This window comes from Ictalurus punctatus, chromosome 7, assembly GCF_001660625.3.
Source record: "Ictalurus punctatus breed USDA103 chromosome 7, Coco_2.0, whole genome shotgun sequence".
NCBI classification, from domain to species: domain Eukaryota; kingdom Metazoa; phylum Chordata; class Actinopteri; order Siluriformes; family Ictaluridae; genus Ictalurus; species Ictalurus punctatus.
The window spans coordinates 7,120,836-7,147,599 of record NC_030422.2 but is presented as its reverse complement, the minus strand read 5'-3'; the positions used below and the strand labels follow the sequence as shown (position 1 = coordinate 7,147,599).

The following is a 26,764-nucleotide window of genomic DNA, read 5'->3' as shown; positions in this document are numbered from 1 at the left end:
GTAGTTTTTGCCTAAAATGCTATTCGTTTGATACTTTCAACATAAAATAGTAAAAAAATAAACTGGTGAGACAGAAGTAGACGGGAGATACAAGCAAGTGTTTCCATGTGTAGTATTCCAGATTTACCATGTCTCCTGTCCGATATGGCGTGGAGCCTTTTCCCCCAGCGATGCTGAAGCCTAAGCCCTTGTCGTTGCGGACTAAGCAGGTGGCCAGGCGTTGGCAGGGGCCTGTGCTAACGGCAGGAGATCCAGGCTCCAGGCTGAAAGGAAGGCCAGTGGACCGCCTCTCCCGGGGGAAATAATCATCCTCTGGTCTCAGGGGTGTAGTGGTGATAGGGTTCTCGGGCTCTACCATCCGCTCACGCAACACAGTCATGGTCACTGCCGTTCCCGAGCTCCGTAACGCCTCCACCGCCGTGTGGTGCTCCGCCCCCTGCAGATCGACCCTGTTTACCTGCGGCCACAGGAAGGAAGTGAGTTACAGTTTTGTCCTGCTGTAGGCTACAGATCGTCGGAAATGCATGGTGTGATTAACTCTCGACCCTTTTCTGGACCCTTTAATGGTCGACGGGAATTTTAAAAACACCGCAATAACGCAGATGTACCTCAAGTAATTTGTCTCCCACTTTGACCCCAGCTCGTGCAGCTGGACCATCTTCAGACACTCGTGAGATAAAGATACCCTACAGAAAAACACAAACAAATATTCAACCAGCATGCCCACTATGACAAGAACATCAATAATTATCTAATGACAAACAAATATACCTCATCATCTCCCTTGTAAGGAGTGGATCCTTTCCCCCCAGCTATACTGATGCCTAATCCACCAGTTTGTCTCAGGATGCTCAGGACCAGCTACGGGTAAAATGCAAGGGTCAGACATTCAACAAATTCTCTCTCCGTTTTTTTTTTTTTTTTTTTACCTCCATAAACATGGAGTTAAATCATTAAAGAAGGGACTAATCACTGGACAAATTTCTCCTCTAATTAATGTCCACTTCTTTATTTCGATCAATGGTTTTGAAACACTACGCTTAATCTAGAGGAAGTGACAGCTTGGTGAAAAGTGTACACTGCAGCAGTCACAGTGCCAGACAATCCAATCCAATCCAAACATTCAGAATGGTTTCCTTTCCTTACTCTCATGTGACCGCTAAGCCAAAATGTGCATGTCAGTGAACAGAACACTGGGCAGCCTCAAGGATGAGGCTTTATGAACGTGTTGAATTATCCATCACCTTTTACTCGAAATCAATCTCGCAGGAATTTACGGACGCAGGGAAAGGAGAATGCCATGAATGTTGGAACGAGATATGGAGTCTCATATTGATCCAACTGATGTGGATTGATAGCAAAAACGCATGCACTTTTTCTCTTAACACATGCCAAGAACATTTTATTTACCCCTCTTTGGATCCACATTAGTTACCAGACTAAGCAAGACGGCAAACATTTAGCTAAACAAACACCCACGGCGTCTACATATGGACTACGTTACACATACGGAAACGGACACATGCTAAGTGGATTAATACGTGAAGAACCACATCGTTACTTCAAAGCACCAGACATTAGTTGATAATGGCGGAAGTAAATATGCTGAGGAACAAGATGGATGCTGGCAATTCTATGAAAGCAGGCCATGCAACACAGGCGTGAACGCTACACGTGGACGACATAGGTCTACAAGAAAGGTGAGTAAAGGAATGGAAAGGGCTGAAATGAAGTGACGCTCTGGGCCAGTGAAACTTCCACACTTAATGTTGAATTTAAAGGGTCAAGAGAGTTATTTATGCAATGTTTACATCGAACTGTGTGACAAATGCCGGGCAAATATATGGATAAGCGATGACATTTTGCCAGCGTTCACTGATAACACTAACGAGTCATCACTTGCTAACATTTAAACATGGCAGCATGTCTGCAAATCAGTCTGGTTTATACAGGAAGTAGTGATCAGACGACTGATGCTGCATCCGACTTAACTCAGGATGGGGAGATTGGAGCTCGGAATTACTTTTTTTTTTTTCCTTCCCCATTGTTCGAGGTACAAAGTAGGGGGGAAAAAAACAAAAAACAAAAACACAAAACAAAAACCACTGATGCCTCCGTGTTTGCCGTTTATTTTCAACATTATATCCTGCTAACTGTGATGTGATGTATATTTTCCCTCCTCAAAACGGCATACTGTATAATCAGTGCTACAGATTTAACAAGCGAATATACTGAGTGCTTTAAAAAGTAAACACTAGTGTATATATAGCTTAAATATAAAAGAAGCCGTTCTGTTTACTGTTGATGCTATGAGCAGCCATGTTTATTTGATGAAAGGCGGGAGGAGAACATCCCGACTTTTTCCGAATAGGAATTCCAAGTTGTGGGGGCTTTCTTAGTTGTTGTTTTTTTTTTTGTTCCTAGTTTGAGATCGAAAATTTCGAGTTACAAGTTACCTCCCGGTGAGTCTGTGAAGCATCGCCAGTGGGCGCGCGATTTTTATTTTTTGCTTGAAGTTTTGTTACAACGGTAGAAATCACAACCCATCATTATTAAAAGTTGTAAATTATACAAAACATTAATTAATTCTCATGTGCCATTAACCTGATGGACCAGTCACTTGAATTGAAAGGATTTAATCTAAACTGGACTAATGAAAACTGCTCCATTAAATAGACAATTTACTAGTGAGCCTGATCTTTGAATTGTTTCATCATGGTCACTAAAAACAGTCTGTGCCGAGGGGGTCCTTGGCATTTATTTTACAGTAAAATTTTTACGGTAAAAGGTTTGAGAACTCCTTGTTTAGAGGATATGACTAAGAAAATACGTCAATTTGCCAGGTGTATCAATTTTGCATTAACCTAATAGTATTATTCCTATTTGTTAGGGTATTCGCTCCAGTTAAAGCTGTTATTGCTTTCCCGACATAACAGAGAAAACAGCCAGGCTAGTTAAACAGTTCGACTCGTGTTGATGACATCAATGTGATCTACGAGTCAATGGAGCAAAGCATATGGGCTGCGGTCTCTTCTTTACTTTAAATAAAAATTCTTAAGCAGTGGGCACAATAGTGGCTACATGGTAATGAAGTTAAAAGACACTTTTATAATAGGACCTTAATAATAGGGTGCCCTGAGCGCTGAACCGTGGCGATAGGAACGTGATCATTCCTAAATCAGACCAACAGGGGTCTCTAGAGGGTGGAGAGGGAGTAAAACGTTCTGCAAAATAAAATGCGATATAGTTTGATTTTTTTTTTTCCCCCCCATTTACTCTAGAGTTACTAGAGTTAAAAAATACTGCAGTCTGACTAAAATTACAGCATCACTATGAACCAATATTTAACTTGTATCATGTTTCTGGGTCATCATCTCACTTGAACTGTTCAACCAGCACATTTTCACAAGTATTCAAGTTTTACTATGATTTTACTACGATCAAATTCAATCGTGTACTTTGCTTGTGAGCTTATTCTCTGCTTTCGGCCGAGGCCGGGCCGTACACCGCATCGCCAGCGGGATGAAACGATCTCACTGTGGACTTTATAAACCCCCCAGTTTGATTAGATATATTGTATTTAAGGCATTTTAAAAAAAATAAAAGTAGTTAACGTAAGTGTTTTCTAACTATTAAGGGAGAAACAGTGTTTTATGGCTTTTGTTGCAGCTTTGAGAGAAGACATCGTGGTGAGGATGGAACTGGGAGGTTGACATTTTTGGTCTTTATTTATTTTTTTTAATCTTCGGTTGTAAAAAAGATTTTTTCAACAAAATTTTGTTTTACAGTAAAAAATTTTTTATATATAATCAGCACAGCTCCATTTCCCATGCAACGATGACCCATACACACAGCCGAGAAAACAGAGTCCAACCTGACAGAACTAAAGACGTTTTGCAGAGAGGAATGGTTCTTTTTAAAAAAAAAAAAAAAAAAAAAAATTTTAAATTATTTTTAACAAACTTAAAACTTTATATAAAAAAAAAAGTAAAAAAAAAACAAAAAAAAAACCCAGTTATGGCTTTTTTAAATTTTATTATGGATGATCTTTATATATATTGATGAGGGGAGAAAAATGAATGCATCAGCGCTGTAATGTAATGTAGCTCATAATGGGGTCTGAATACTTTCTGAATGCATTACGTACGAGTTCAAGAAGACGTCTTGAAATGCGACTTCGCTGGTGTGCTATCGATTTTACCCGTCAAGTGATGGGAACACTGCCTCTGTCAAAATGACACCTGTAGAACGGTACTGAAATCGATCTTTACGTTACAGTGCCTTGATACTACTTGCTCCTGGGCCACAGAGTCTGACAGATGAGTGAGACAGACCAAAAGAAAAAGAGTGACTGACAGACTGACAGACAGACAGACAGACAGACACAGCAGGGAACAAACAAGCCACAGGTATAATGGAACCCTGGTTTAAATTAATAATAATAATACTAATTCAAGGATCTCAGCTCATCCTAAAGTAAAGGAGGCATTTTATTTAAAATAAAATAAAATAAATAAATGACTAAATAAACACACACACACACACACATATACATAATTATATGCATTTGGCAAGCACAATAGAATTTCCAAAACACTGATTAGGAGTCACATGATCCCAAGTGTTTAATCGCTTTCTCTGAAACAGGGTTCCATCACATTTGTGGCTTATGTGTTGAGTGACGGCGAGCAGTTCCCTAGCCATTGGCCGCAATTATCCAGTGGTCTGTTTCTTCTCCTCCACTTCCTAACCATAGGTGAAGACTGAGTGAGTGAGAAGGTAAAAGACAGAGAGAGAGAGAGAGAGAGAGAGAGAGAGAGAGAGAGAGAGAGAGAGAGAGAGAGATAGCTGGATGGAGAGAGTAGGTACAGACCTCTTCCTCCTCAATTCGAGCAGGCTCAATCAGCAGATTATTGACTTGATCAAATGACACCCCCTGTTAGGATAGGAACCAGCAAGAGGGCATGCGGATTAGTGAGGCCAAAATAAAACCGAGAAATAAAAATCATCAGCACTCGCATCCCCCAGGACAAACCCCATCAAAAGAATGAACAAGGAAGTAACACTCCACCCAGACACGTACAATCACACTTTACACATGGACTTTACAGCACCACTCGACAAACACACACACACACACACACACACACACACACACACACACACACACACGAGAAGAGCAGAGCAGCAGATTTTTTCTGTGTCAATTTTTTTGCTTCGGGTAGGCGACATCACTAGATTATGAAATACTGAGATGTATTACATCACAGAAATAATAAATTACACAGTTGCAATCAAAATGATTCAAACACACACACCCCCCCCCCTTGCAAATCAGGTTTATTGTCGAATTTACAGACTTGCAGCTGTCTGCGATGAACAAATCAAACAAAAGAAACTGAAATAGTTCAACACAATGCATGTTTTTCCACAAATTCAACTGAAAATGCAACTTATAATGATTTCTCCAGTCTCAAAATTATTCAACTCCTTCATGGCGATCATCTTTAGTACTTAGTAGAGCTCCTTTTGCTGTTGTGACCTGCTGCAAATGAGATGCGTAGCTTCTGGCAGCGTTCGTGAGGAATCTTATCCCGTTCCTCATGAGCAATGGCCTCCAGTTCAGTAATATTCTTGGGTTTGCGTGCTACAGCCGCCTTCTTCAAATCCCACCAGAGATTTTCGATGGGGTTCAAGTCAGGTGACTGTGATGGCCCTGTAGAATCTTCCAGGAATTCTTCTGCAACCAAGTCTTGGTGGAATTTGAGGTATGCTTGGGATTATCGTCCTGTTGGAAGGACCGATGACTCCCAAGCTTCAGCTTCCTCACAGAAGGCATGACGTTTTCTCCTAGGATTTCCTGATACTTCAATGAATCCATCTTGCCTTCCACACGCTGCAGGTTTCCAGTGCCAGAGGATGCAGAGCAGCCCCAGAGCATCAACGAGCCTCCACCATGCTCGACTGTGGACAGAGTGTTCTTTCTTCATTCTTCTTTCTCCAGACATACCGCTGATCCTTTGTGCCGAAAAATTCCAGTTTTGTTTCATCGCTCCACAGAACAGAATCCCAAAACTTCTGTGGCTTATTTATATGATTTTGAGTGACTTTTCTTGTGCTTTTGGGTCAGTAGTGCTGAACGTCTTGGAGTTCTGGCATGGAAACCTTCTGTTTTTAGTACGCCCCTTACGGTGCTCACTGAAACCTCAGTGTCTGTTACCACCAAGTCTCGCTGCAGGTCTTTTGCAGTCACGCGAAGGTTTTTCACAACCTGCCTTCTCAGAAATCTGCTTGTAGCCATTGATACCTTCCTTTTTCTGCCCCGTCCAGGTATTTCATACATTTTCTACCCCTAGCCAGTTCAGGTATTTCATGTGCTCCGGCTCAAGCACACCTGCTGCAACTAATGAAGCCCTTGATTAGTTTAGCATCAGGTGTGCTTGACAACACCGGGACTGCATATTTGTGCTGTTGTGAGGGATTCTATTCAGGGGCTTGAATCATTTTGAAACTGGAGAAATCATTATAAATTGCATTTTCAGTTGAATTCGGTGAAACCACTTGAAGCATTCGTTGTGCTCAATTGCTTTTGTTAGATTTGTTCATCGCAAACAACTGAAAGTCTGTACATTTTGACAATAAACCTGATTTACAATGGGGTAATCATTTTGATTGCAACTGTGTGTGTATTATATATATATATATATATATATATATATATATATATATTAATTAATGCGATCATATTGATCTTGCTACCTAAAGCAAAAATCAATGAGTCGCCCCTTTCAAATTGTACAGCCGTAAGCGGTTACTTCAATTAAAGATGATTTTAAACTAAATTAAAACTCGAGCTTGATCAAAGTTCATTAGGTGGCCCACGAAGCAGACGGCCGTCAGGGAGGTTTTGCGCTGCTGTCTTCGAACGGATTTTTCTCTTCGTCACATGGTTTAAGGTCAAACACAGAGCAAGGAAGAAAATGTACACATTCATGTGGCATTAACGCAGTACACACAATGTCCCGCACACCAAAACAAAAATCACACCGTCTACATTTAAACACACAATCTCACGCGCACACTTCCTGGGTCCCTGATCCCATTTGGTTTGGGAATGCGACACGGATATAGAAAATGGAGATGCTGTGATGGGTTACATTTCACATGCGTGTGGTGGTGCTGCTCTCTTCATGAGGACGAGTTTCTGGTTTGTCCCAGAATCTCATATGCCCCAAAGGCAAGAATACGAGGTAGAACTTTTCACAGAATCTTGGGTAACATTTTTTTTTTTTTTTGGTAAGCTGTGTTTCTCATGAAACACTCTTGCATTATGTTTACACGTGAAGATCATACTTTGTGATATTAGGCAATCGTGTTACTGTCGATTCATTTAATATGAATTTAAAAGGAACACTTTGGAATCTTTAGTCTGGATTATTATACGATCATTAAATACATTTCATTTCTAATAAGCAGATTTAACACTATTAGTAGCAGCAAAATGCTAAAATGCTTGCTCAGGACAGTCAGGTCCTCTCACTTCCGTCCCAGCGTATACTTACATTACAGACACAGATCTACACCAAATGTATGCTGACTGTAACAAAGCAAAGTGTTTGTTAAAAAAAATCAGTTGAACATAAAGAAAGTTGCAGCCGGTTTTATCGGGGAAGAAGCATCTGATTATCGACCGGTCGTGGCTTACAAGGGATTCAATCTCCTGCTGATATGGTGGGGTAAAGACGTATGAAAATAATAAGGAACAGCAACTAGCGTAGCATCTAGATTTCCTATATTTCTGATGATTCGATGCACAAAAACACAGGATTTGATTTTTTTTTTTTTTTTTGTTAGCTAATATGAACTGTTTAATGAAGATAGGATCAGGGGGCCAGGAAGCGTCTCACGTGGCTCTGAGGGGGGAAAAACAGCTCAGTTATAGTAAGCATCATGGATTCATTCAAATATGTTACTTTGAACTGAATGTTATCAGTGAACTTTTATGAAATGAACTGCCTTTCACCCACTGCCTTACACACAACACTTGTGGGGGGGGGGGAAGCGAAGTGATTTCCTGGAAAGGAGAAAAAAAAAAAATCATAATGATGAGGAGCAGCAGAGCATGGGGTGGGTTGAGGCGGTGCTCGAAAGGGGCGTGGTGAGGTGTTGAAGGTGGAGCATGTGTGGAACTAAGAGGAAAGCCAAAAGGAAGGGGTGTTGTCATTTGACAATCCTATCTGTCAATAAAACAAGCAAATCTACCAAGCGTTGCTGCACTAGTGTTTCGCAGTGTTGCCTACACAGACCCTGTCGCGTTAATCTGTGATCAAGTGTCCTTCATTGCCCTGGATCTAATTAGTACGGCATGAAAGCGGGTGGAGGTTACACTGGGATATGGGGATGAGAGTCAGCATGTGATATGACGATCCGACTAAGAATGTACTTAACATACATCAGGAGTGACACGTCATAAAGCGTTTTCTTGCCTTGTATATGTAAATCTCATGCTAATATCCGCGTAGTCAAATTATAATTAAGCACCGAATCTTTATTTAAATAAATAAAATAAAAAGTAAGTAGCAGGGAGCATCGTAAACTTTGTATTACGATCAACTACAAGGGCTACGATTTGAAAACTATAGACTCTATTACACAGGTCATGGAATTGATCAACATACATAACAGGCTTGTATCATTATGAATGGAGCATGTCTTTATGAGACATCTGTCCTTTTCTTGTCTTTACCCCTCAAACCTCCACTGCAGTAGAGTGTAACAAACACTCTCCGTCTCACCAGCAAAGGTCGAGCCTTTCCTGCTCTGGATTAGCCTTACCTTCACCGGCTGCAGCGAGCTGTTCACCTGAGTCAGCCTGCTGTCCTCTTGCTCAGCCGCCTCTAGTCTCCGTAACAGAGGGGTGTTAACCGATGCTCCCTCATTGTCCTCTTCATCTTCATCATCCCCATCCTTTTCGTCGTTGGGTGTTCGGGGGGCTGACGTCGGGGCGTCAGGGCTGAAGCCCTCTAGTAAAGCAGCTACAGCCTCAGGTTTGGGCAGTTTGGTGATCTTGAAGTGTTTCTTGTAGTGTGGCGTGTCCTTGCGAATGAGACGCTGTTTCTCGGCGGGGAAGGGCGCTGACCGAGCCTCATTGTCGCTATGCTCGCAGTCATCGTCCTCCTCGTTCTCGTCGTCGTCGTCCTCCTCGTCACCGCCGCGGATAATGGGCTCCTCGGCAAAGTGCACGGTGGGCTGGTGGGGTTAGAAATGCATGGAAATATTAACCACAGCCCAAAAAGTGTGGATTTTAATCTAGTTGGGCCGTTTATTTGACCTGAAAGTCATGCTAATGATATATTAAACAAATATACACTCCCGTCCACTTTTCTAAGGAACAGCTATACAACTGAACATTCATGCAGCTATCTAATCAGCCAATCACGTGGCAGCAGTGCAATTCCGATGGGCTGGTTTGCATATTTCAAAAGCCGCTGACCTCCTAGGATTTTCTACACATACACAATAGTTTCTCGAGTTTACACAGAATGGTGCGAAAAACAAAAAAGCATCGAGTGAGTGACAGTCCTGTGGGTGGAAACACCTTGAGGTGGATGGGCTACAACAGCAGAAGACCACACTGGGTTCTGCTCTTGTCAGCTGAGAACAGGAATCTGAGGCTATCATGGGCACAGGCTCACAGCAACTTGCACCATTCCGTGAAAACTCTAGAGACTTGTGTGTGAAACTCACAGGAGGTCAGCAGTTTCTGAAATACTCAACTGGTGCCCATCGGTCACCAACAAGCTCGCCACGGTTAAAGTCACAGAGATTGCATTTGACCTATTCCCATAGTTTCCACAGTCTGATCTTTATCGTGAACGTTAACTGAAGCTCTTGACCTGTATCTGCATGACTCTTTTTTTTGCACTGCATGAATGTGCAGGTGTTCCTAATAAAGTGGACGGTGACCGCACATTCCATCGATACCTCAGTGTATTCGGCTTCCTCTTCCTCGTCGTCCTGTTCATGCGCGTGTCTTTCATTAAGCTCCACCTCGATACCGTTTACTTTCTGCGTCTCTTCGCGAGAGTTAGCTGAGGCAGTGCTGTTCGAGACCTGGGAGTCGTGGCTCTGATTGGACAATCCGCTCATACGTTTCTCCTGCAAACAATCGATAAACAGTGACGCTCCGACAAGAAAGAAGGCCTGCTTCAGTAACATGCTTTAAATGTAAACGTTAAGACAAACTATTTGCTTGCACTAAACGTCTAAATACTAAATGAAGAGATATATCCTGCAGTGTAGGTCTTAATATGTGGCAAAAAAATAAATAAATAAACCTTACTGTACAATATTACTGCTTTTTGCACTCTTGAATACCATCCGTCTCTTGTTTATTGCACTACTATGGTAGTTGCCCGTACAAACACGCATACACAGCATTTCTACACAGTGGAATCGTGTTTTGTGGTCCAACAAGTCAACATTTCAAAAGGTTAGTGGACAAAACAGCAGCCGTGTCCAAACAGGAAATGGACCATCCAGGCTGTTATTAGCACCAGGTCCAAAATCCAGCGTCTGTCATGGTATGGGGGCGTGTCGGTGCCCATGGCATGGATAACCTGCACATCTGTGAGGGCATCAGTAATGCAGAACAATATGTACACATTTTGGAGCAACATACGCTGCCATCTGCCCGGATTACAAGCGCATGGTTGCGTAAACAGAGTGCGGGTGCTAGGATTCTCCGATTGAGAACGTGTGGCACATTATGAAGCGCAAAACAAGGCGATGAAGACGACGTACAGTTGCGCAGCCGAGGAAATGCATAATGGATGGATGGGGGAAAATTAACCAACTAAACTTAACCAACTGGTGTCTTCACTCGAGCGTCCAAACGCTTACTAAGTGTTATTAAAAGAAAAGGTCAAATATTCAATATTCATACATAGGAACACACCGATCCTTTCATGTTAGATGATAAAAACTGTTTTCAAAAGCCGTTAGCTGGGAGTTATTTTATGAACGTGACAGACGATGAGCCAATTTCACACTTCCGGGTTTTGGCTTTTTTTTTTTCCTTCTTCCTCGACAAATGTCTTCATTTGTCTTCTGAAGATGAACGAAAGTCTTATGGGTTTGGAACGACATGAGAGTGAGCAACTGATTACAGAATTTTCATTTTTGAGTGAACTATCTATAAGTCTAGTTTATACTTGTCAGGAGTGTTTCTGAAAGGCACCAGGAACAAAGTTCCAAAAGCCTGGGACATTATTTTTTTTCCCCAGAACATTAGGAGGTTCTTCCTGCCTCCAGATACAGGATGTCCATCAAAGTACAGGGGTAACCATGAAGTAGAGATAGATTAAAGTACACGTGGTTGTTGCTAGCTAACTTTTTTTTTTGCTAATGTTTTTAGTTGTGCCCTCATCTGAGATTTAGAAATTTATATTGGGCTTGAGATTGGCAGTTTTAGCTAGCTGAGCTACTCACATAGCTGAACTTGTTGCAAACTCCAGTTTGAAAACTCCAGGCTGTGTTAGAGCCTATATGAACAGCCTCGCCTGATGGAAGCACGGGAAATCACCTGATCTGGATGGGAGACCTCCTGGGGAAAACTAAGGTTGCTGCTGGAAGTGGTATTAGTGAGGCCAGCAGGGGGCGCTCACCCTGTGATCTGTGTGGGGCCTAGCGCCCCAGTATAGTGCGTTTTTTTGTGTTTGATGGATCTAAATGCACACACATACAAATACAGACCTCAGTATCTGGGGAGTCCAGCTCTTCATCTGGCTTAGCTGTGTAAGCCTCGTTTCTTCTGGCCTCAATCACGTTCTTCATCACTTTCAGCTCGCTAGGGTGAGGGGTGGCTCGCCTCTGCAAACCCTGCTGGTTCAAAACAAAGCAATAACCAAAATTACCCTGAGAGCATTGTACGACACATAGGAAAAGCTTAAAATACAGATCACTGTAGTCACACACACACACACACACACACAGAGCCTCACCCTTTTCTCCGCTGCACTCTCATCATCTTCCTCATCAGCCTTGGTTTGGTCCTGAAACTGGATGACGGACACTCTGTTCAGATTAGTGTCTGTGGGCCAACTTTCGTCCACGCTGTTCTGCAGCAGGTTCTCTAAGAACGCACGGAAACAGGGAAAAAAAAGGGCATTCAACAGTCAGTTAGCAGCTGTTAGAACTGACAAGAGTGTCAGGCACAAGGAGATGAGCCTCACCTAAGCTGGGGGTAGGCTGTTGGGGCAGCAGGTAGCAGGTGAGGACCTTCTCTCCTGTCCGCTCGTCGTCCTCGGTCTGAAACTTGAGCATGGGTTGCGACTGGTTCTCTGCCAGCCACATGGCCTTGAGGTTCAGATTGGCTAGTGAGAAGGGTAGGTTCTGCAGCCTACACACATTAAGATGAAGAGAAACAGGAAACTAAGAACTAGTTGGCAGGCATCATGTATGTTCTCTGTCTCTGGTCTACTTCCTGCACCAGGTATGCTGTTCCGAAAACTACAGTCGAAACGTTTTCCCATGCTCTCAGTTAATGAGTTCATTTGACGACTTCAGGTAATGAAGTTGAATATTACCCGCAGTATCTGTAAGCCCTCACCTGTTGCCTGCCACATCCAGCACGTGTAGCTCCGTGGCATTCGCGAGCTCAGCAGGCAGCTTGCCCACGCGGTTGTCTCTGAGCGAGAGCACGTTGAGACTGGCACAGCCACCCAATTCAGCGGGTACGCTGCTCAAGCGGTTACGGTCCACATTCAGGTTGGTCAGCTTCTTCAATTTTCCCAGAGAACTAGGAAGTGCCTACAGGGGACAGGAGAACGTGACGGAAAAGAATGGATTAAGAATATCTCATTTTAATTATTACAACAGAGCCTAATTGTGGTGTTACCACGGTTATCCAACAGAATCCATGCTGGGTTTTTTTTTGGTAGTTGCTCTGCAACAAATTTCAACGCACACGTTAAACCTAATATGTAACTAGAACTTTCAGTGAAGAATCAAAACACTGCTAAGCACCTGAAAAGGGTTTGTTTAATCTACAAACTCGAGATTATAAGGGTCAGGTCAAGATAAAGAATTACGATCGTGAAGATTTCAGTTTGCACTCTGGTACCTGTAGCAGATTCTCGGTCAGCATGACTTCCGTGAGGTTCTCGCATTCGCCGATTGAATCTGTTAGATGCACCAGACGGTTCTGGTCCACTTTGAAGATAGACAATTGTTTCAAGGAGCCTATATACAAGAAGAGAGGCACAGAGTTAAGAGGAGCACAGAAAGTTTGCCAATATCAGCAGGTAACGGAATGTAAAAGGAGAAGCTACGGTCATAAAAACAGAATGCCACTAGAGGGCAGTATTGTAGTTATAAAACGAGCATAAATATTCTCTCTTCAGTGCATACACAGTGAAGCAGCACCAAGGCATGTGATTAAGTTTAGATGTTCACAGAACACTGCATAGTTTAAATACAGAAAACATCACAAGACAAAAAGCAAAAGGTCAGACGTACATGACCAAATTTCACATCAGCATTGACAGTAGACTAAGTGGCTCACCGATGCTGTCAGGCACGGCGTCCAGATGGTTCTGTGAGAGCAGCAGGTCAGTGAGGGCGATCAGGCCGCTGATCTCGGAGGGCAACTCTGTGAGCTGGTTCTCTGACACGTCCAGGCACACCAATCGGCGCAAGCTTCCCAGATCCTGTTAAAAAGAAGGCGATCAACATTTTTGGAGCTGGGGATCCCTTAACTGTAAAAAAAAATAAATGCCACAGACCCCTTTACAACAAATGCGATTCATGAACCTTATTGAAATGGATAGAATGATGTTTTGTCTATTTATTGAAATTGTAAAGCTTTCTATTCCTGAGCACATACAAGTTCATGTTATTTATAGGTAACGGTCGGTGGGTGACATGACAAAAATATCATATGATTCTCAAAGGCGTTTCTAAGATACATGATATGCATCACAATATATAGAGTCGCTGACAAATTGCTAGCAAAACAGTGGTGTTGCATTCTTAAAAAAGATGTAAAAGATCACATAAGATCGCTGCTTCTAGTCAGTCTGTAATTATTAAAAAATATTAAATTAAAAAATATTTTTAAAAATTTGATTGGAAAAAAAAAAAAAAAAAAAGATATCTAGATATCTCGACTAGCCTAGAACGGTCCAGCCCTATTTAGAGGAATACTTGTTTTTGTGTTCAGATTAAACCAAAATTAAGAAAGTCAAACGGGCTAATAACTGTACAAACCCATTAATAAATATAATAACTTGTATAATACTGGGTTGAAAAATTTCCACTAATACAGCGTAATGAAAAAGAAATGCTATTATTCCCTAAATGGAAAGCTTCACATCTTTAAATGAGAGAATAGAAAAGCTTTTTTTGTAAAGTTATTTAAAAAGATACATTTCTTTAGGTTTAGTAAACTACAATACAATATCAAGTGTTTATTTATTTATTTTTAACATTTCCAAGCCAACAGAACTACTCCAAGTCATTTGAAACCTTCTCATCAAGATTTAAATTTGCACAACAAAGGAGGACATTTTTTAAGGCAGTTGAAGGAGAAAATGAGGATTAGCAAATGTACTTTAAATGAATTAGTTACCAAAAGACCAAACTGTGTTTTGCGGCCAAAAATGCTAGATTTTGCTGCAACTTTTTTCTAAATTTGTGATACAACTTTTTTGAAGGGCTGGGTATTGCGGCCAATTTGGCAATTCGATTCGATTCTTCTTTAGATGGTTTCGATTCGATTTCGATTAGTCGTCAATATTTCATTTAAAATGTTCGTTTTGCCGACATGGAATCCATGTTTTGATATAAATGCTGTATGTGAAACACTCCTACTTAGCTATATTACTGAAATACCCATTTACATTAACAGCAGGGCGCACACAATTACGTTTAATGACTTTTTACTTTTACTTTGAGTAACAAACATCGTAACAAGAAATCATAAATATGTGCAATGCACACAAGGTAAACACAAACTGCACAATGCGCATTACTGTAAACAAGAAAAATAAAAACATTGTGAATGTGCAACAGCGAAATTCATTAACAACTTAAAACATCTTTAAGAAATAAAACCGGTTTTCAAAATTCAAAACTTGAAAGATGGCGACATCTCCAGGACGAGAGGTGAACTACAGATAACATTCACATCCTCTCAAGTAAAGCACATAAAGAACCAAATCGGGGATTTCCCAAATCAATATCATTTTTCGATATCGTATATTTTTTACCGAGCCCACGGAACAGATTCGCACGGCCTTTCACATTGATATTTATTGGCAAATGAGACCTTTTAGCTGTACGCATGTTTGACGCCCGTGAATCAAAGAGGGATTTGGCCGAAAGTGCGTTGTGATGGCGTCACGTAACGCGTCTCGGCCCAAATCTGCGGTAATTAAAAAAATAGCAAGCTCCTCCAAGTTTATTTAATTTTACGTTCATTGCTGCGATCGGTTCCTAATAAATAAAACTGTGTTTGAAATAAGTCAGATCGATGCTGAATGTATTCGATGCTGCATGTACTCACTGGGGGGAGCGAAGAAAGTTGGTTCCTGTCTAACCACAGCTCACGGAGGTTGGGAAGAGCCCCCAGTGCGTCCGGCTACAGGGAGAAAAACAGTAAGAGTATGATGGAAGACAGAAATACCTTTGAAAAAAACAAAAACCCCCACACACACCGGGTGTGACTGACTCAAAGGAAAGAGAGATGTGCTCTAAATAGCCTGAAGGCCTGACCGAGTGCTACACGTGTCATTTTTTGCTCTGAACTTGAAGTCTTGTCTGATCTGCTTCATCACGTTTAACTACAGATGCACCGATACTAAATTTCTCAGCTGATACCGTTAACCGATTATTCAGTGTGATATCGGCCGATAACCGATAGCGCTGCGTTAAATTAAATCAAATTAAATTAAATTAATTAGACCCGAAGCTGAAACTCCCGCTTCACGGATATAAACACAGACTAGTGTGCTGGGGCTTAGAAACTTAAAACGACAAAGTAGTTTAAATGGTGCTTGGTGTATTTCTTTGAAACACAAACTCTCCTCCTCCACACCAAAAAAACTCTTCCTCTGAATTTTAGATGCGATATCAATAACAATAACAATAGAAACACAAAAAGGAAAGTGTCTGCCTTCTAACCTGCGTTTTTAATACTGTACTTTCGCCCTTCGTGCAACACAACACAACACTGCAATGGCAGCAGACTAACATCCTCAGATTCATGAAAGAGTATTCTCTCAGGTGGTAGGTGTGATGGACGGAGATGGATGGCGTATGCAGGAGGGAACTGTGGGTAGTGCTTTGCGATGACATCACCAGCATTGCCTGGGCGACGCCTTTGTGTGATCCCGTATTGTTTACCCTGCCCCACTGAGACAACTATTGGGTGTTGCCATGACGGCATGAAAGAGATTTAAGTGGAGCACAAAAAAAAAAACAAAAAAAAAAAACAAAGAAAACAACGCTCATACTCAGAAAGAAAAAAAATGAAGGCAGCAGATAGAGAGGAGAGTTTATGTAGCACACGTTACCTGTATGTGAACTAGATCAAGTGCGTTCTACTTATTTCCTTACCAATACTTCCAGTTGATTGCTGCCCAAATCTAGCTGTTCCAGTTTAACCAGGAATGACAGAGAGCTGCAAAGCCACAGAGAGTTCAATATTCAAACACACACACATGAACAATGTTCTTTTCTTTCTTTTCTGTTTTTTTTTTTTTTTTTAAATCAATTCGATTTGAAGCACAATGCCTATCACAGCAAGTCTTAAATCTGGAATTTTCTGTATTGTGATCGTTTTTTTCCCGCGAAAGCCTAGTGCTGTGTTAAAGTAAACTTTAAAACCTGCAAAAGACGTTGACTTACGTGGGTAAAGACTTCAGTAGATTCTCCCTCAGCTCCAGGGTTACCAGGTTAGCCAAGCTGGAGCGCAGGAAATGTGACAAATTAGAGGGACAGAATGAAAAGCGGTGGAGAGAGAACACAGAAGAAGTGTGTTAGTCAGATGGTAAATTTATGTTGTGACAGTTGGTCTGGAAGAGTGAGGGGCTCCTCCATCTGCATGAACACTACTGAGAGCCAACCCCAGAGCTGTGTGTATGTGTGTGCGTGTGCGTGAGTGTGTGTGTGTGTATGGAGAGGGTGGTATTTCTTAATCACCTCATGCTGCAGAGCATGCTGAATTATGACAAAGACGATCTTACATACTGTACTTTTACTTTAATACTTACGTTATTGTGTGTGTGTGTGTGTGTGTGTGTGTGTGTGTGTGTGTGTGTGTGTGTGTGTGTGTACACTCACTTTCCAAGGTCATTTGGTAGTGATTGTAGTGACACGTCATTGAGTGCAAGGTGGGCTAGTGCTCTAAGCTGTGTAAAGCCATCGGGTAATCTGAGAAAGAAAGATGGAGAGAAAGGGACAGAGAGAGAGGGAGAGAGAGAGAGAGAGAGAGAGAGAGAGAGACAGAGAGGGAAAAACAGATGGAATGAGAGAGAAACAGAGAGGGGGGGGGGGAGACAGACAGGTAGAGGGAGATAGTGAGAGAAACAGTAAGAGAGAGAAAGTTAGACAGATAGAGAGAGAGATTGAGGAGACTTTATTTTCACCAGACAAATGAAGAGGACAATAAAAATAATACTAAAACAAAGAGAAACCTGATCACGCCACTTAGACTTTTCCTTTTCCACAAAAGGACGCAAAGAAATGGTCGCCTTTAAAAACTGATGTGTCAAAAAGTTGCGTCAGTATCAGAGACCTCAAAAGATGTGAACAAATTCCGGTAGAATTCAATAGGAATACATTTTTAATAGTAGTACTTGTTTATTTAGCAATACGCCGCTATTAAATCAGCAAAGAGTGCCTCAATCACTTCTCCAGTTGGGTTATCGTCACCTGGAAATGCCATGCTATATATCTCCTGGTGAATCTGGATTTCTAACCAGTGGCTGCAATTTCCTATAATCACCCCGAACGGGCGTGTCTTAAATAATCCTAATCAGCATCAGGGCCGTGACGCTCGTGGCACTTAGCGACGGCACAGCGAGCATGTAACACCGGGTTGTGTTATTACACTATGGAGAGAGTCGTTTATTAACTTGGCGACATATTAAAAGGTCATTTTCTCCAGAGTTACTACTGGATTAAAATCATTTACAACCGCATAGATTCATACACCGCCCCTCGAATCCAGCTCAGACATGCCCTCCTCACATATACGAGGAAATCTAAATGCGCTTTCCCGATACACGCTGCACGGCCTCGCTTCTTTTCCCGCCATCCCTTCCCCCATAGCTCTAATGTCTCACACTTGCACTGGAATTTGGGGTTCGACCGTCTCGCTAACCTGGAGAGGGGGTTTCCACTGAAGTCCGCAATCTCCAGCGCCTTACAGAACTTAATGGTCTCGGGGATCTCAGGAATGTCTAGGAGAGAAAGGAGAGAGGGAGGGGGAGAGAGGGAGGGAGAAAGAGGGGGGAGAGAGAGAGAGAGAGAGAGAGTTGGTTTGAAATCCGCAAGAACTGCATACCCATAAGAGTGTTGCAATCAATAGTGCACTTTTTCAGGTGTTTTTAATGGTTACCAGATGTCCACACACACACACAAAAAAAAAAGAAACTATGCTTGTATTACATTACACTGGAATTGCAATAAATAGTGATGGACTGCGATTGTGCTGGACATTTCTTCCATCAAATGAGACGACCCAGAAACCCGAACATACTAAACTGTAAGGCTAGTAAGGTTCTGTAGTCATCGCGATTACCTGCAAAAGATCAACATGACTTAACACCAGAGATAACTGTATCACACCAGTGGGAAAGGAAACAGCAATAAAGAGTTGACATTGTGGGAGTGGCTGTGTGTTTGCGCAACGCATGATACAGCTTGCACTCTGGGATCCGATAGCGACTAAACGACAAGGACACGCCGAGGGCGATTCCCATTCTCACCTCTCAGTGCGCTGACTGAGTCTAAATCTGCCGCATCCAGGACATAACGCATCAGATCTGTTGTGAGAGCACTGGTACTGGTGTTTAAAGTGATCCCAGACCACAAGGTCAAGTTAAAGGTGTTCGATGATGCCTGCGGCGCAAAATCCGACGCAAAACGTGCTTTCGCGCGTTGTTTGCGACCGCCGCTAACACCTCCGCTACACGTGGAGCGAACGAGAGAAACGTGTTCCATGCCTTATTCGGTAAACACCACGATACCTTGGCTGTCCAGCGTGTGAGGGGACAGGTGTGTTTGCGGTGTAGATGATCAGGTGCGAGTGAGTATGTATCGTTGCTGTACGTGTGTGAGCGGGTACCATTTCGAGAGATGTCCAGCTCCACCAGCTGCATGAAGTTGGCCACCTCAGGGGGAAGTCTCTGGATCTCGTTGTCACTCAGGCCTAGCTTACGCAGGTTCAAAAGCCTGAAGAAGGGCTGGGGGAGGGGAAAAGAAAAGGAAAAAAAAAAAAAAAAAGATTTAATTACAATACAATGAACTGCGTATTCAGATACAAGGGCACAACAATACAGCACATCAATGTAAACGTCTAGGTATCAAACAATATGTTCATAATAAAGCAGGCCATAAAAAATCGCTCATAAAATACAGTTTATGGGGTGCGAGGTATAATACATGTTTAAACTTAATCATACCTACAGTCGAGCTAAAAATAGTAGCTTTCTCGATCATGAAGCAGGAGAGGCTACAAGTGTATTAAAGTCTAAGCACACAAGTGGATTAGCTCATAAAAAACAGCAATGGCTGCGAGCAGGAACAGGAAGATTCCCACAAACCCTTAAAATCTGGTGTATGGGAGCACTTCCAGCCAAATTACTACGCTGACAGCCGAGTGACGGACTGAAACATTAAAGTGTGCCGGATCTGCCAAAGAAGCGTGCTATACACCAGCGCAAATACCACAAACATGTCCGTGCATCTCCACTGACATCACCCTTTTGTGTCGAGCGGTGGAACTAGACAAAAAACACTAAACACCACACACACACACACACACACACACAGAAGTCGATGAGGGATTTCAGTCTTCACACACTGTAGAAGTGCCTCGACCTGCTTTAGATCACAATAGGTACATATGCAGTGGCATGAAAGTATTTGCCCCCCCCCCCGTCCAGATTTCCACATCTTTATCACATTACTTTCTGATCATCAAATAAAATGTAATATTAAATGGGAAAACACAGATTAATAACTGATTATTAAAATCGTTATTTCATTTAATTCATTAAAAAAAAAAAAAAAAAGTCACCAATCACCCATTTTTCACACAGATATTGCTTAACTGAAATCAGCCCTAAATTTTATATATATATATATATATATATATATATATATATATATATATATATATATATATATATATATATATATATATATATATATCTCACCATAGTTCCAAGTCACTATAAGCACAAAAATGCCTGGGTCTGCTGAGACCTCCTTGGACTCCACTGAACCGCAATGCAATTGGAAAAGACTTGGAGCAGTAGTAAAGCTTCCCAGGAGTGGCTGACCTGCCAAAATTTCTCCAAGAGCACAGCAGCACCTCATCCACAAAGTCTCAAAAGACTCCATTAAAACTTCTAAAAGAACTGCAGGCCTCTCTAGCATCATCTAAGGGCAAAATTCATTACTCAACAATAAGGAAGACGGAAACAAAAATGTGCTGCATGGAAGAGTAGCAAAGCAGAAACCACTTCCCACCAAGAAGAAAAAAAAACAAACAAAAAAACACACCAAAGCTTATCTGATATTTGCTAAAAAGGACCTGGATGACCCAAGACTTTTAGGACAATAGATTTCCTTTGTCTGGCATAGCAAAACAGCACTTAACTGTAAGCATGTGAAACACGAAACGTGGCGGTGGTAGTGTCGTGGCATGGGGATGTCTTGCTATATATTTCCACAAGACATGGGTCATTAAAATGGGCACGAATTCTGCGATGTACTAGAAAATCTGAAACCTTTCAGTGCTCCAAATAGGTAGTGATAAAGAATATCAGGAAGGGGCCAACCATTTTTTAAATGCCACTGTTGTTCCATACACTCGCACAAGCCATGCAAATACTGTATCAAGAGGTCACTTTTTGGACAGCCACATTCAGAACATTCCGGCGGCCGGGACTTGTAACGTTCCCTTTTTGCTCCCTGCTCTGGCAGACTGAGCAGCGGTGCTGAACCAGACGTCACCCAACAGAGAATCCAGTGTGCGCTAAACAGAGCCAGAGCTATTCAGTGTGTCTAACTGATCCAAAAGATTTCAGCGTGCTTCACATCGCCTGGTACACAATGTCAAAACACTGAAATCAACTTAAGAGCAAGCATGTGGGAATGTCCAGGGATGAAAGCTGCTCTTTGAGTATAGAAAGATGGGATGAAGAAGATAAAGAAGGGCAGGGATCGACGAGAGTTCTCCATGACAAATAACGGTACAAAGACATGATTATGTCTCTCAGAGTAGATGAAGCATAAGCAACAGACGGTCTTCCGAGGAGGTAGAGTGCAGCTCGAAACAAGCTCTTAAAGCCTGATCAAAACCTTGGCTTAGTTAACCCTACATCTGGTTATAACATTACAGACATTACACAGGGCAGCAGCTGGCTGTCTCAGTTTCTGACTCTGTCCTGGTGGCAGGTGATGCGTCTCGAATAACACAACAACATAAATATGAACCCTGGGTAACCCAGATGGGAGACATGCACATGCATGTTGAAAATAACTCGATGCTTAGCAGAAAGTTTCACACAAAAGACTTCGAGTGCAGATCTCAAACTGCTCCGGATGCTCAAAGCAGACGTGAGACACGTTTCTGAGGCATTTCGTTTTTCTCTCCGTGTTGGATACGACTTCGCATGGCCGAGCACGACCGTTAGAGAATACGACCGCTGTCTTGAGGAGCGGCTTGTGCTCTGGCTGTGAGACTATTAGAGGAGGAAGCTCTCTACTGAAGAGCTGATTATATACGAACACAATGAGTCCCTTTCACTGCTGCAGCCAAACCGTCTGGCGAGCCTGGGACCGTACGCATACACTCCAACACGGACTCTTTTTTTTTTTTCCCTTTACATTTTATATATAAACATGCACGCACAAAAATGAGTTCCTAACGGTTCTCTTCCTTCCGAGTTTCATATACATCCAGGAACACAGTTCAATTAACCGATGAGGAATGAGGGCTTATTTATATTCAATTACAATCAATACTCCATTTCAGCACAAGGCTTTAAAAGTTGTTGTTTTTCCCCCGCTAATGTCTTTGCATTCTGTACTTATTTCACACAGGATCAATTTGTGGGGGTTTGATGCGTGAGGGTTGGGTTACGGCCTGCAAAATGGCCACCGTGAGCAATTTCAGCATCTAACCAACAAGCAACGACGAAGACTCGGCAGGTGAGATCTTCTGTAATTATTAGAGTTTTTAAACGGTTTACACTTCAGGGATACAGCTAAATCCTTGTTCTGTGTGATGACTCTTTTACTTCTTTGTGAATGACATCATAACGTCCTAGTCCAAATTCTATTGAGCCTAATTTTAAAATACTCGCGTTTCGAGATAAGTGTTGAGCACCAGAGCTAATGAAACGATGCCGTGTGATGGTAAATACCTCCTACATATTATGTGACTACCCCATCCCTCTTCCAAAGGCTGGACGAGATGACAAAAACATCATCGGAACATATTTCAAGACGTTTCTACGGTACACGATGCAGATCACGATGTGTAGTTTAGCCAACATATGACCTATAAGAAAAGAAACGATATTTTGACAGTACTTTTCTTAAAAGCCTACAAAGAACCTACTTTTTTTTGTAATTACGTAAAAATCAATGACATCCCTTCAGTACCATTTCATTTCGAATTTTTTAAAACGTCAATTTTACCAACGATGCACCGTCGCCATACCGACGATACCTCAATAAAGTGTATCGCATAATCATTTATCACGATGTCGCTATCGCATCTATTTAAATCGCCCAGCTCGACCTCTTCCCGTGTCTTTACGTCATGATGGTGCGGTTTGAGGTCATACAGCACGGAGCGACAAAATAAACCCACTATAATTAGCTTGTGTGCAATGTTCTTAGTGAGAACTTGTTTTTTCTTTAACAACTCTGAGTCAGCGCTGTGCAACTCCGCCGAGTCGTTTACCAATACCATGTTTGTATTATTTAGTTACCCATTTATTTTCTTTATCTTATGGAGCGCTGTGCAACTTGAGAGCTTTGTATTCATAAAATTAAATAAGAATGCAACACCGAGATTCTGAACTTTGGATATCCAGTGACTCCCCCCCCCCCGTCTATTATAAGTGTCTAAGGACTTGCCAGAATAAGCAAGTGTCAGGAAACCCCGACATGTGGTTGCCAAGTCAGCTCAAAATCAATAAATATTAGAAAAGCTAAGCAGCACACAATTCTAAGATTCTAAGAGCCCTGAACATATTCCAGCATGAGAATGGCCCTCTGCACGAAGCTCGGAGTGGAAGAACTCGAGTGGTCTGTACAGAGCCCTGACCTCAACCCCACTGGACATCTTTTGGATGAACTGGACTGCTGACTGCGCCCCAGTGTCCACAAACTTCTGGCCATATAGCGCATCTTTCTGGTTTTGAGAATGGCGATACTACATGTGGTATCAGAATCAAACTTGACATACTGATATTAACCTAGAAAAACCAAAGACTATTTCACTCGACCCCCTTTCATACCCACACGTTTCAGGACGGAGTCGTGTGAGAATACAAGCTGGACTGTAAATGCCCAGAAAGTTGATTGGTTTTAAAGTCATGTGACGGAGTTAATATCATCGACATGGCTTCAAATCCATGATGAGGTCGCTTGGAGGAGGAGACAAACTGGTAGGAGTACAGCGAGAAGCTGATGCAAGATCGTTTCTCGCTCTCATTCAGACATTTTGCTTCCCGGCACAAAAACGTCACAAGTCGAGGGACCAAGAACGATATCCCGAATGTTAACACAGGATCCGCAGATCATACACATCATAAGTCGAGCAGGTCAGTGGCAAAATCTGCCATCCGAGCCAAGTACTAGATTAGCAGCACTGTCAGCATCCTTTTGATGTGATCCAATGAGCCACCAAATTCTCCATGTTAGCGGTACATCGTGACTTTCTTGTGTATTTTCTTGTCAGAGCTCACAGTGACATCAGCACGCTGCAGATCGAGTCATGAGTTCCTCAGAAAAGATCTCTGTGTACAAGATGTATGAGCATAATCTTAACACCCAAGCAGAAATCTGTCAGACAAGTCATTAAGGAACTGTTTTCGCATGGACTATCTACTATGATTGTGGAATTTATTTATTTTTTTAAATCACACACACACACACACACTCTTCACTAGACGTGCTTCCTGTCCTCTGTTCAAGGTCGTGAAAAGTTCAGAAGCAGCAGGCTGCCGCAGTAACTGCTTACTCTGCAGTGGCCCATGCAGTGCATTCAATTGAATAAAACGCCCGTCAGCGTCTTTGAGAGTTTACAAATATTTATATATTTGAGAATACATTTTTGGACAAATGATATTTGAGCAGGAGATTGAGGGAGACAGTGAGAGATGGAGAAAACAGCACAGACCGCCCCCCTGGGTAAGCAGAGATGGGCTGCAGAGTCAGCAGGACCAACAAAAACGTGGTGTCATGAGTAACGAAGCACATATTCAGCTTAATGGCTACCAGATGTGCAGAGAGGAGAATGGGAAAACTGGTGTAGACCCCGAGTGTGTGTGTGTTCCATACGACGGGGTTAAATTAACCTAAAGCTCTCACTTTAACAGAGACTCCAGTGTCAGTGCGTAATCCTACTCGGCTTTACACTACAGCGCTGTGGAATAGTCGATTCTGATTGGTCAGATGATGGTGATTAATTTTCTATTCTGATCATCTTTTATATGGCGAAGCTTTATGTAAGGAGACGTTTAATAAAAGAGTCTTGGGTGTCGGAGCTTTGCAAGAGTCGATAAAGTTTTTGCCACAGGAACGTCTTCGAGACTGACGAGGCTTTTTTTTTTTTTTTTTTTTGGGTCTTATTAACTTCGTTAGGGGGAAGAAGAAAAAAAAAAAAAAGGAAACTAGTTATAGCTGATATAATGAAAATACTAACAGGAACGAACTTGTCTTGTGGACGCTCCACGACATTAAATTTCACTCTAAACAATTAAAAATACATTTCGACCACAAGTGGCTCTTACCAATACCGATCACCACGTTGGGCCGCGCCTTCCGATAACCGATAATCCACCGATAGTTTTTAAAACCGATACTGAATGAAAACACTACACTCAAAAGTAAAAGATCACTGAACTTTACTAGAAAAATAAACACTACTGCGCTTTCTAAAATGAAATAATATATCAACTATTAATAAATATTTAAGCAAATAAAAGATGTACATCCAAAACTGAACAAACAACAAAACATGCAAACTCTCAGAGTGCACAGAGGGTGGAGGCGGGAACCGAACCCCCAACCCTGGAGGTTTGAGGCAAATGGGTATCGAAGTTATCAGAAATGCGGGACAACTGCTTACATATTCCTGATACACAAACATTCGCGATAGGGATTCGAAAACAAATCTGTAACGTGAGAATGCATCACTGCCAGGTGAACGATCGCGTGTCCGTATTATAAAAACCTGCAGCCACCTGTACCGAGCGGAGCTGCCTAACCTTACTCGTTTGATTCATAGAGCCATAACTGGACAGAGCGTAAAAGTTTGAGTTAGTGCACGCAGGTCCATTACACTGCGTACACAACTCTGACGAGCTGAGTGTACCGCTGCAGTAAGGAGATAGTGAAAGTCCAGTTTACTATTCAGCAAGTTCTCTCTCTCTCTCTCATTCACACGTCCACTCCACCCCCCACACCATGGAAGAGAAGGAGCAGCAGTGGGGGAAGGGCAGAGACAACAAATGCCTTTGTTAATATTTTCGGGATCAAGGAGGGGGCTTGAGTAACCGAGTAACTGGGCCGATCGCCTTGAGAGAGAGGCCTCTTTTCAAATGTAAGAATGCAAGCAGCCATTCTATTGTAGTGAAAGCTGGACATATGACTGCTCCTGCGATCTCGTTACGCCGCACTCTATTCAAGGTGGTAAACGTTCTCTTACCGGATGTCATTACGGAACAATGTGAAGCGACTAAAACGCAGGGATAAACCTGTTCGTGACACGCTGTTAAAAAGCAAAATATTAAACGTGATTAGTTTAGCAAGGTTATTCTAACACTCTGCGGTTAGTCGGCGTAAGAGGAAGCCCCTTCGACGCTTTCCTTCCGAGCAGCAGGGATTACACGGCAAGTCCTTCACGTGAATGAACTCTCTCTGTCCCTCCCTCTCTCCCCACTTTCTCCTGCTGCTCCCTATGTCTTGGCAGGAGGACATCGCCGCTGCTGTCAATCAATCACAGAGCAGCAAACGAGGGTCCTCCCACCTGCAGCACCCATTGTCCGCTGGAAGAATAGAAAGAAAGGACTGGAGCGGGCGAATGGGAGGGAAGGGAAGATGAAGTGAGGACCAAAACACAGGGCAGAGAGGTGAAAAGATGAGAAATGAGGGTGAAGCAACGGGGAGCACGAGAGAAAAGAGGGCAGAAGCGTAAAGGGTGAAATGGGAACGCGAGCAAGGGGAAGAGAGAGAAATAAAACTGCAAGAGTATATTTTCAGGTCCTATTCAAGTCCTCGTGGACTTTGGACA

General features: G+C 42.3%; 1 protein-coding gene across 30 annotated transcripts in view; it reads right to left on the bottom strand.

Moving 5' to 3' along the window:
* The window catches only part of scrib (scribble planar cell polarity protein), an 82,149-nt gene that overhangs the window by 25,355 nt on the left and 30,030 nt on the right, over positions 1-26,764 (bottom strand). For 26 of the 30 annotated variants that reach the window (XM_047156377.2, XM_047156379.2, XM_047156366.2 and 23 more), the window contains 18 exons: positions 19,352-19,469; positions 18,386-18,464; positions 17,344-17,433; positions 16,909-16,965; positions 16,618-16,681; positions 15,566-15,640; positions 13,565-13,709; positions 13,124-13,242; positions 12,611-12,810; positions 12,234-12,400; positions 12,003-12,133; positions 11,755-11,883; positions 9,985-10,158; positions 8,836-9,249; positions 4,874-4,936; positions 772-861; positions 609-686; positions 128-457 (listed from right to left, as the gene is read on the bottom strand). In XM_047156377.2, coding sequence (XP_047012333.1) covers positions 128-457; positions 609-686; positions 772-861; positions 4,874-4,936; positions 8,836-9,249; positions 9,985-10,158; positions 11,755-11,883; positions 12,003-12,133; positions 12,234-12,400; positions 12,611-12,810; positions 13,124-13,242; positions 13,565-13,709; positions 15,566-15,640; positions 16,618-16,681; positions 16,909-16,965; positions 17,344-17,433; positions 18,386-18,464; positions 19,352-19,469 — 2,523 coding nt within the window. The remainder of the gene's footprint in view (positions 1-127; positions 458-608; positions 687-771; positions 862-4,873; positions 4,937-8,835; positions 9,250-9,984; positions 10,159-11,754; positions 11,884-12,002; positions 12,134-12,233; positions 12,401-12,610; positions 12,811-13,123; positions 13,243-13,564; positions 13,710-15,565; positions 15,641-16,617; positions 16,682-16,908; positions 16,966-17,343; positions 17,434-18,385; positions 18,465-19,351; positions 19,470-26,764) is intronic. The other 4 variants (XM_047156369.2, XM_053681873.1, XM_017472930.3 and 1 more) reach the window with 2 other exon arrangements.